At 35.5% G+C, this 11,481-nt stretch overlaps 1 protein-coding gene across 1 annotated transcript; it reads left to right on the top strand.

The window, feature by feature from the left end:
* The first annotated feature begins 2,420 nt into the window (after positions 1-2,420).
* LOC137725153 (U-box domain-containing protein 45-like) lies at positions 2,421-5,674 on the top strand. The gene is made up of 2 exons (XM_068463744.1): positions 2,421-2,977; positions 4,480-5,674. The coding sequence occupies exons 1-2, from the start codon at positions 2,493-2,495 to the stop codon at positions 5,327-5,329; spliced, it is 1,335 nt and encodes a 444-aa protein (XP_068319845.1). The 5' UTR covers positions 2,421-2,492; the 3' UTR covers positions 5,330-5,674.
* The last annotated feature ends 5,807 nt before the right edge of the window (positions 5,675-11,481 follow it).

Consider the following 11,481-nt stretch of genomic DNA (forward strand, 5'->3'; position numbering starts at 1 on the left):
GTCTCAGAAGATGTAGCAGCAGCTACGTAATTCATAAAGGAAGAACTGTGGATGGTGGTGGGTGGTACACATCAGAAAAGCACTAGTTTCCTGCCATATTTTTAGCTAAACACGAACACAAACACCTCATGATACAATAATCGAACTAAAAAAACCCTATTGCGCTTGATGTGACTACTGTTTCACACGTTGGAAAATTCAAGGAATTTGTGGTGGAACTTCCACGCCATCATATATATCATATCTGATGTCTCTCTGCGTGCTATTGGGGCCGCAATGCAACTCCACCAAAACAAAGATACTTTGAATGAAATGATCAAATGGTCAATACTGGTGATCAATGCGTGTGTCCAAGTGGTGCACTAAACTCTTAGATAATGCAGATTGTTCCGAATAGTTCTTGACCAAAGGCTAGGGTTTTAAAGGAAAGAAAAATAAAATACATTGTTTGGCAGAAGTTTTGGTGGCTGTAAAAGGCCACATATCAGAATAAGAGATATGGAAGAAAATCTGCCCAATTTTTATACCAAACTCTTTTCTTCTCATTTGGTAGAAGATGCATTTTTATTTTCTCATATAACAATGCATGATTGACTTAAAATATTGTCACAAGAGTATGTGTACTTTTTAATGCCAAACTTTTTTCCTCTAATCCGGTAGAAAATGTATTTTTACTTTCTCATATAACAATGCATGATTGACGTAAGGATACAATCACAATAGTATCTCTTTCTGTAAAAATTATCAAAGTGGAGACAACTATCATTAAAATAGTTGGCGTGAGGCTGAGAAGAAATACCATTTAACCAATCCTTGACTGCCATTATAGACGTGCAAATATCTTAAACAAAGAGTTCACCAACTTTGTTCCCGAATTTGGACGCCAATTGGTCTTTCTCTCAATTCATGGTGGCATGGGATATAACCTAACTAATTATGGAGTTTAGATCATTTGCACTCTGCAGGAAAATGTAGAAAGCCAACGGTGCAAGATGGCCAAATATTTTGGACTAGACCAACCAAATTTGGACCTAATTATTCAAGCATAGAATCCAACTGAAATAAAAAGGACACAATTTTGAGTAAATTTACATATTAGCATATCATAATTTAATTTTTCTTATTAAAATAAGTGTCAAAATTTTAAGTTCACTACTAAGTTTTTATGTAAGCATATTGTGTGGTTTACTCTTTCCTACTATTTTAGTATAAATATATCATTAAATATAGTAATCTATAAGCGTGTGGGTGAGCAGAATCCCAAGCCAAAATCAACTTCTTTTAACGTAACAAGCTATAGCTTAGCTAGCAAAAGATCAAACATCATTAATTTATGTAACATTGTTATCAAGGTTAGATATGAAGATATGTTTTTCTTGCTGCAACATACAAATGGGGAGATCAGATCCTTCCAGCAACAGATCCACCAAAACGAAACCATGCATGTGAAAAAATCTCAAACACTGAGATTAAAGAAAAAACAATTGCTAGGTCTGAGAGGATTAATAGTGCAGCAACCCATTAATTCTCTGCGTGGAGGACACCTGTATGAGATCAAAATTTTCTGACCTTGCAGGAAAATCAGTGCAGGTGCCCTCTTTCCCTGATTCCCACATGCCTCAAAGTGTAGCTCTATCACATCTCGGAACAACGATAAATATTAATTACGATTAGTCTAAAGTTTTAAAGGGCCAACGTGAGTTGAGTCAATTTATTATAATAGTGTATAGTGTATTTGTAATTTTGTATTCGATTTTAAATCTCTTTCTCGATAAATTAGAGTAATTTAAACCATCATTTTTTCTAAAACTAAAATATGAAGTTAATGATAATAAAAGAAAATTTAGGTCAACAATAGTCTAAGCCGTCTGAATTTGATCACCTCCAAGCAACTTCCCTACAGTGGAGTAGGTGATGTGTAGGGGACCCTCCTCCCCTCTACACAAGTAACACAACCCCATATAATAACCCTAATCTAGAAAACAGGTTGGTCCAACACATGCAAAAATAATTCATTAGATTAACAAAAAAAAGTTTATATGTGCATGTATGTTGAATTATAATTTTTTTGTAAATAAAAATGATATATTCTAGATGAAAAGTCAAATTTTCATTAAAACGCTCATAACGCGCCGTTCAAAATAACATTCTTGTAATTCGAGATATTAGACAAGGGCCATACGGGAATACGATTGAAATATAATTAATATCAATGTTGAAGATCATATATTATACACAAATATTTCATTTAAATATCTGTCACGGTTTGTGACCCCCAATAGTCAGCTTATACTGTTTCCTGTGCATGTGCTTTGTGCTCCCTTCAGTTTCTTTCATCTTTCTAAAGTCGTCCTTCTTCGTCCCTCTGATCCCATAAAGCCACCAACACCTCTCTATCGTATAAGTCAGACTCCCATAGAAATTTGCATAGACAAACCAAAACCCCGCACAGTTTCTCAACCTCTCTCTCTCTCTCTCTCTCTCACGCAAACATGTCTGATTCTAATTCTACACCTGCTTCTTCTTCTTCTCCTTCTCCTCTATGGGTATATTCTTACATAAAGCTTAGGTTTTTCAACCGCGTCCGACGGTTCCTACGCTCCAAAAGCGCCCGCAAGCGCCCTACGCCATCCGATCACTTCGACACATCATCAAGACCCTCCAAAGTTGTAAGCAATAGTAATGAAGTAACAGTACGACAAGTCGTTATGGAGAAGGAGAGTGGTGGTGATCATGAGGATTCTGTGATGGGATTGCAAAGGGCAGTGAAGAAGCTTCACTTTGGAATTAGTTGGGAAGAGAAGGAGTTGGCGGCTATGGAGATTGGTACGTTGGCTAAAGAAGATGTCAAGGTGAGGAAGCTGGTGGGCGGGCTAGGTATTATACCGGTTTTGGTGTCCATGGCGGCTTCAGAGGTGGTTGCTCGCCGGCGAATTGCGGTTTGCGCCTTGATTGAGCTTGCTAATGGAACTTACACGTAAGCTTCCGTTTTCTTGTCGTATATTTTGTTTAGGAGCATTTAAATTTTCGTCCTTGGATAAGAGTTTATTTTTAATAATCGAAGTTGAGTTAATTTATGAATTCATAACTTGAAAAATAATATTAATAGATTTGTATTCATCGCATACGGATATAATGCCAATTTTTTTTGCTCATATATATAAAAGTATAATATTAAGGGAGCGAAGCATCGAATATAGAACTTTAGGCATAGAGGGAATTATTTTAATTTTTTTTAACTATAAGTTTATCACTTAATAAAATTTTGTTTATTAAGTTCCAGTGGCCACATTTGACTTCAATATAAAGTTAAGTGATTGTCTTTAGGGCAATTAAGAATGAATTAATTATAGAAGGACTCCATTTTCCAAAAGTAGGATTAAGTGTGTTAATTTTTCATTTGACTCTTGCCCAACTCAAGTGATACTGATCGTGACATAAAACAAATATCTTGCTAAAAGGCAATGGCATTTTAATGGTAGGGTAGGGTTTAAGTCGTTTAGTGAGCAGACGCAAGAATATAGAACAACAAATTTGAATTGTTGCTATTTCTCAATCAACCCAATCGAGAAGAACTTATGTCACGAGTAAGTTATGACGTTATCGTAGTGTCATATGCTAGTAATCATATAACGTTGTATTATTAATACTACGATACATTGTATTTATCATACACAAGTTTGAGATCCACCGTGTATGGTCTGTAGATATGTTATCTCAGTGGCTGCAGTTATTGTCCAATCGACTTGCCCAATAACCAGGCACATTTTTGCATAATGCAACTTAATTAATTAGTTGTTAAAAAGGGGTTAATGGGATTTAACTATTAGTTCATTTCATGGGTTTGATGCATTATTTGAAAAATATGAAACATAATTAGACAACCTGCCAGTTAATCAGAGGAGGCCCGGCGCAGGCTGCGGTGGCTGTCGACCATAAAATACATAGCGGTTGGAAGAGTTGGAGGGGGAAACAATATAATGGAAGCTAACATGACCCTGTTTTTCAAACGAGATGACTTTGTTTAGGGTTTGTAGGATTTTGTTGTTAGTTGTTCAGATTCCATTTGATTTTTGGACAATAAAAAACCCCCATTTTGTTGACCTTCACAACACAATACAGATCTAAACTTTGGAATCTCATGGACTTGAGATGAGATCATTCAAAGTCTTTATTTTTTTTATTTTTAATTATGTGCGTCATCTTTGCATAGGAGAAGTTATTTTGTACGGCCGGTCTCATGGAACTTTTCTCTCAAGCACCAAACAATAGAATATGTTCTTGTGCATAAGCACTTCTAATTTTCTCTGTATCAGCAACGAATGTTTAATTTAATTTATCAAATGGTCAAATTTCAAAACCATTATTTGACTTGAACTATATAGTTATTCTTCTTGTCATCATTAGGCAAGAAAGAATAAGTTTGAGATATTTTGAGCTTCTATGTTCTAATTCTCTGCATGTTCTTAATTTCTTCAGGAACAAGGCTTTCATGGTGGAGGCAGGAATATTCTCAAAGCTACAAAACAACATCAACATTCTTGATGAGCCAACAAGGCACCAATTTGCAGAGTTGCTCTTGTTGTTGTCCTCACTTGCAAATACCCAATTCCCTCTGTCCTCATCAGAAATTGTTCCGTTTCTTGTTGGCATTATTGAGTCAAGCACTTCGACCATCGAAACCAAAGAGCCATGTTTGGGAGCTTTGTTCAACCTCTCCACAATGTTGGACAGTGCAGCCAGTTTGGTCTCTAACGGGGTGGTCGAGGCTCTCCTGAAGCTATCCACGACCAAAGCGCTTTCTGAAAAAGCACTTGCGACGCTTGGGAACTTGGTGGTTACCCTAATGGGGAAAAAGGCCATGGAAAATAGCGCGGCGGTGCCGGGGAGCTTGATAGAGATTTTGACATGGGATGAGAAGCCCAAATGCCAGGAGCTCTCTTGCTACATCCTAATGATTTTAGCTCACCAAAGCTCAGATCAAAGGGAAAAAATGGCCAAGTCAGGAATTGTGCCTATACTTCTAGAGGTGGCATTGCTGGGAAGCTCTCTAGCTCAAAAGAGGGCACTCAAACTTTTGCAATGGTTTAAGGATGAGAGGCAAGCAAAGATGGGCCCACACTCAGGGCCCCAGACAGCTAGGGTTCCAATCGGTTCACCTTTAAATCAAAGGGAGGCACAACAAGGGAAGAAAATGATGAACAATTTGGTGAAACAAAGTTTGTACAAGAATATGGAAATGATCACAATGAGGGCTAGTGCTACTGGGGACTCATCCAAGCTCAAGGCTTTGATCATCAGCACAAGCTCTAAGAGCTTGCCTTACTAAACGGAGATATACACACTATTCTTAGCATACTTCCTCTTCGGTTGTTGCCGTCAGAAGCAGAATCTCGTATTTCTTCGAGAAAATTTCTCATTTGCTCACTGCTCAGGAACAACTAGGAGACTATCTCGAGGGGGAATAAGCGAAATCCTTGAAACAAAAACAAAAACAAAAAAAAATTGCATTTGTTGTGCACATAGTTTTTTACAATTGTAGATTTGAACAAATCTTATCCAGATGGGTAAATCCTAAACCCTAAATGCTAATCCGGGTAAAGATAAACCCTTGTATGGGATCCAAAGGAATGTAGTGACTAGTTTTTTATTCCTTTGTTTCCATGTGCTAAGGTGTGCCATTCTTTGTTTGAAAAAAATAATAATAATACAATTTTCTCATTTGAATAATAGAATATTTTTCATCCAATATATTATTTTCTTGAAATTTCCACATTGTCATGAAGCCATTGGCTATAATATATATTGGTCTGAAATTTCCAATTTTTTTGGGTTAAAAAAGGTTTCGGGGGAGGAGAAGCTACCCAACCCGAGGTCCGGGCATACCTAATTTTCTAACATTTTAAAAAGAAATCAATCTCTTTTTCAGTAAATTAGAAAAAAAAAATCCTAATGATCATAATTAAAGTGTAATGTTATCCAGTGTTTAAAATATCTACGAAATATTCTAAAACTCAAGGATCGATATGAGGGGGTGAAATAAAAATTTCACCCTTTATCGGTGAGATATAGAAAAATCAATGAATATAGATGATATTTACCGATCACTACATAAATTTTACCGGAACCAATTGCAGATTGCAAACTTTTGATTTTTTTTTTTGAGAAATTTTTTCTCTAGTTCCAACTAAATCTGAACGAGTTGATATACCGACTCAATTGTAAATTTTCATAATTTCCGTCGAAGTCAACCATATCGATATTTTTACCTATATTGATATTTTAAACATGGGTAAATTACATTTTACTACCTTATGTTTGAAGTCTATTGCAACCTCATACAACATCTTCAAAAAATTTCACTTTCATACCTCAAGTAATATTTTATTTCAATATAATACATTCGTTACATTTTCCATCCATTGGTCCATTAAGAACTGATGTGGCTGCCATATTTGTGCTAATGGGGCTGCCACGTGACAATTTTTTTTATGCATTTAAAATATTATAATAATTTACACTAAAAAATATATATATTTAAAAAAAAAAAAAACCAGAAATCCTTCCCCGCAACCCAAACCCCCCATCCCACCCTACACCACCCCCACCTCCCCCGCAACCCCCCGCCCAACTCTGCCCCGCCCCGAATCAATTTATTCAAATCTCAACTTAAAAATCCAAATCAATCAACTGATTGACCAATCTAGGTCAGAATAGTGTTGGGTCACTTCGGCGAGTTGGGTCGACAAACGTTAAGGCAGTTGCAGAAGAAATAATTCATCGGAGGAGAAAAAGATGTGGATAAGATAGTTGCTGGAGAAGGAAGCATCCTCTGATTGTTACTCCCACGTTTTCTCCAAATTCACCAACAATCCATCCATGCAAAAGCTGAAATGGATGTACAGATAAAACATCATTTTGAATATGAATGTTTATATCTACGCTATGTACCTAATTCCTTGCTCTACCAACAGTAGAGGGAATGACGTAAGGTCTGCTAGAGCACGCCCTACCTCTACAACTTTAAAATCGTGAATTCCGGGCACATTCCAGAGTTGTATATTGAGGCCAATACAGTAGTCATGCGATACGAGCAGTAACTTGTTTTCGGGAATGAGATTGTCAACGTCGGTAGATAGAATCTCTTGTCCCATGTTCCTTGCAGTGTCCGAATGATGTACTCTATAACTTGTCTATAGTGTTGGTATATCAATAAGGAAGGAATTCTTGCATTCCAAAAAGCATTATTGGTGTGGAACGGTAGAATAATAATTTCATTCCATAAACAAAGACTTTAATTAAGCTTACGTTATAGATATTCCTAAATGTATTTCAAGATTGGAGATCACCTCTGGAACATCATGCCCCTGGATCACCATAGGTAATGAGACTTGACTAAAACCCTTACTCCTCGTTCTTTTATTTCACACATACTACATTAAATATTACCATTTTATTTGTTTTCTTATTTCTGATTTTTTTTAAAATATATTTTCTTTTAGTAACAGTAGTGGTCTTACAATGTCAGTTCACTTAAGCTTTCGATCAAACCTAGGTAACGAGCTTTAAGTCAATGACTCCTAAATCATAAGGGCTAGGGCACTAGGTGTAGAACATCCATAATAACTTATTAACTCGAGCTGAAAAGGCTACGAAACCAACTACCCACTTTGCCCCATGCCAAAAATCTACCGTTTGACACGAGAATCATTGCTGATTAGGCGGGATTGGCCCGATTACTAAGCAAAGCATCGGGTGGAACATTTATTACTTTATTCATAACAATAACTAACTTTACTTAAAACAAAAATTAAAGTATACTTTGACTGAAGTAAGTGTTTCAATTTCACTCCTCACAAACCATGTTGGTGTGAATGTGCAAATTTTCAAGTATAACTTATGAATTAGTGTTTAAGTAACGATAAATAGAAAATGCTTTAATGTGAGATTAACCTTCACTATGTCCATTTGTTCTAACGTTTAAATTAATCTATGGATATTAACTTAAAAAAATGAAAATTTTATTTTATTGACTCAAAAATTAAAAACCTAAAATTTTACTCTTCCGCCCCCAAACTTATTTCACACTTTGTCCTCAAGGTGTGGAAAATAAAGAAAGAAAACAAAAATATTAAAACCATAAAAACTTAAAATAACTAACAAAGACAAAGAAAATAAATAAATAGAAAATAAAATAAAGAAACAATAAAATAAAGTACAAAATAATAAAGAAAACATAAAATAAAAGACAAGGAAACTAAAACACCTGGGATTCGAAGTGGTGACCTGGGCAAGGAAAATATGCCCTGGAAAAGTAATGAAAAAGAGAACACAATGCAGCCGCTTTGGATAGTGAACTCGGGACCTGGGAACTTGTGAAGACGCGCTCACCAACACGCACAAGCCCACACGTGTGTCAAATCATGCCAACGGCTGGTGTAACAGCTGCATTTGTCATTTGAAAAACCCTGGGAGCTGCACCCGTTCTCTTTCTCTGATGACCTCGAGCCCAGAGCCCAAACGGCTCTCCCTCTCTCTGATTCAAAACGTCCTTCCTCGGGTAGCACGGAAGCTCAGGATGTGCACACGTGTCGTGCTTCCGGGTGGTGAGCTCCCTAGGATTCCAATTGAAAAGCCAAAGAGTGTCCCATTGCTCTTATTTGTGATTGGAATTTGGATTCTCTCTTCTAAGCTAATTGAGAGGATCTTCCTAATTCATCATCATGAACAGTTAAATTTTATCTAATTATTATAATTATTATAATTATAAAGAGACTCTTTATTTTTAGTCGTTGGATAAAAATTCAATAGTTTACGATAATGGATCAGGAGGATCCTCTCCATTAGCTCAGAAGAGGATCCAAATCCTTGTGATTATATTTAGAAACCCTAACACTATGTTTGAACGTGGAAAATAAACTAGGAATTTGGTTAAAAGTTAGAATTTATAAATTGACATACACAAATTCCTTTGTTTTGATTTATAAATATAGAAATTTAAAATTTCTACGTGAAAAAAAAACTTGGAATTTAGGACCTCTAATTCCTAAGTTTAAATTCGATGTAAATAGGTGTCATTTCTCAATTTCTATGATTGAGAGTCTAAAAATAATAAATTTCGTATTCAATTATATTGTTCTTTTAGGTTAACCAAACAAGAAAATTCACAAATTTTTAACCTCTTGCTTTTCGGTTAAGTAGCCCGATTACTGTTGCAATTTTATGGCGGTTCACTAATAAATATTCGTACACTATTTTGATTAGCCTATTTTCTAGGAAAATGGATTTTATGAATTGTGGTTAGACATAGTCTTTGAATTTTTTTTTCTCGATAAATTAGCTTCTTTATCAAATTTGAAGTCTGAATATGCTGATAGAACCATATAATTATAATAATTGGGACAATTTCTACAAATCTTTTTGTGACGTTTTTAATGGGTATATTGTTCCATTGCTTTCTTGCAGGTGTATACATATTATTTCTATACTAAAACTCAAACTCGGGTGTACTGTTTATGGATAGTAAAGTGACAAAAATGCCCTTAGCTACTGCTGATTCTCAAGCTTTTTTCTCTGTTTTGAACATTGAATTTACAATTTTACTCCTAATGTCCACGTGTTGGTCATCGTGAAAAAAGAATTGACGGGTTGCACTCTTTTTCTTTCTTTTCTGCTTCTCTCGAGTTTTCTTTCTCAGAAAGCTCTCAAGTTCTCTCACGATGTTCCTCTGCTTATTCTTATCAAATGTCCAACGTTCGCATCTTTCTCTCGCTGATTATCCACGGTTGTTTTCTTCCCGGAAAACCGTTGCCATTGTGTTGGGAAGTGTTAGGATTATTTCAAACAACACCAATTCTATCAAACGCAATTATGTAGATGGCTAATGAAATAATGGCCTACGAAAGGAAAAAACAAGGCCTAGAAAACACCATCGAATGATGTTTTAATCAATTGAGAAAACTGTAGTTATTCACATTTTAACAAATTATGGTTTCTTATTTCACTTCGCTATTAAGGTCACTCAACTCACTAATGGACCTGTGGATATGCAACTCCAAATATTCAATTTTATCAAATGAATGCTGATTGGTTGGCTATTTTAGTACTTTTAGTTCAACCGTGAACCCAACTATGATAAATTCACAACCCACTATGGACCTCTGAACCCAACTATGATAAATTCACTCTGTTAATTAAGGTAATTGTACTTTTAGTTGGTTAAACTTTCCTGCAATTTTCATTTAACGATGCTTTCAATTCTCCTCTCATCTCAAGTTATATAGTTTAAATATCTGCATTTTATCTGGAACTAATGGTTAATAACTTTAGGTGAACAATTTTTGTGCAGAATAATGAACTCTAATGAAACACATCTATCCAATGATTGCCTGAAAGGATGGATATAATACGCATTCTCTTTGTCATTTCAGTGTAGTGATAAGCTAGGTTTAAGCTTTGAATTGGATTCCCTTGCTACTAATCTCATAACATTCTCACCTACAATGAAAATATGAAGAAAATATCATGTACAAGTACTTTGTTTAATTCTGTACTCGGTTATTTTTCTCGTCGTCATTTTTCTGTAGTCTTCTCATTTGGTTTTTGATTTTCATACAGGTTTTCATCTGAAAAGATAAAAACGCTAAGAGGGGAAGGGGTAAGTTGTAAGCTAAAGCTACAAGTAATTTTTTTTGTTAATTGGTTTGGTTTTTGGATGTTTATTTTTGTTTATTAATTTTATGTTTTATGATTAAATTTGTTTTGATTCAATGAGGTTAGTGAGCTAAAACTACTAAGTGGGTTTGTTTTGGTTTTTGGGTGGTTCCCAATTTTCTACACAAATGAATTTTACCACAACGGGGTGGTTCCAATATTTCATTGTCCTAATTGTGTTATTTCTATCTATTAAGTTTTTTTATGATTTACTTTTTTTGTGACAGAGATCCAGGTTGAGAATATATCGAGCAAGATCACATCCTATCTCTAAATAGTGATCACCCATCATGGATATACCAAGCATGATCACTCCTAGAATGTGTATGATCCCCAATTGCGGATAAACCAAGGAGAACCATATCCATAGTTTAATAACGTAGGCAGTGATCACCCATCACGAATATACCAAGCATTTTCACCCCTAACAATCCCCTATCGCAGATATACCAAGCAGGACTGTATCCTATAACTCTAGGTAATGATCATCCATTGCGAATATACCAAGCATGATCACTTCTAGAATGTGTATGGTCCCCCAGTGCAAACGGTGATCACCCATCACGGATATATCAAACATGATCACCCTTGAAATACGTATGGTCTCCTATTGTGGATATACCAAGCAGTCTCATCATCACACATCATATATAATTGTACACGCACACGCTATCGATTCCACGTATCGACCAAGACAACACAAGGAATTCCCTTGATTACTATTTCTACTAAAAATCTAATAAAGTACATGACTCATCTTCTAACTTT

Source organism: Pyrus communis, chromosome 2 (genome assembly GCF_963583255.1).
Source record: "Pyrus communis chromosome 2, drPyrComm1.1, whole genome shotgun sequence".
Lineage (NCBI taxonomy): Eukaryota > Viridiplantae > Streptophyta > Magnoliopsida > Rosales > Rosaceae > Pyrus > Pyrus communis.

Excerpts from the sequence above, each read along its gene's own strand:
- LOC137725153 (XM_068463744.1), top strand. The coding sequence starts at position 2,493 with ATGTCTGATTCTAATTCTACACCTGCTTCTTCTTCTTCTCCTTCTCCT. Across the intron at positions 2,978-4,479 it reads CTTGCTAATGGAACTTACAC|GAACAAGGCTTTCATGGTGG; the intron begins GTAAGCTTCCGT and ends TAATTTCTTCAG.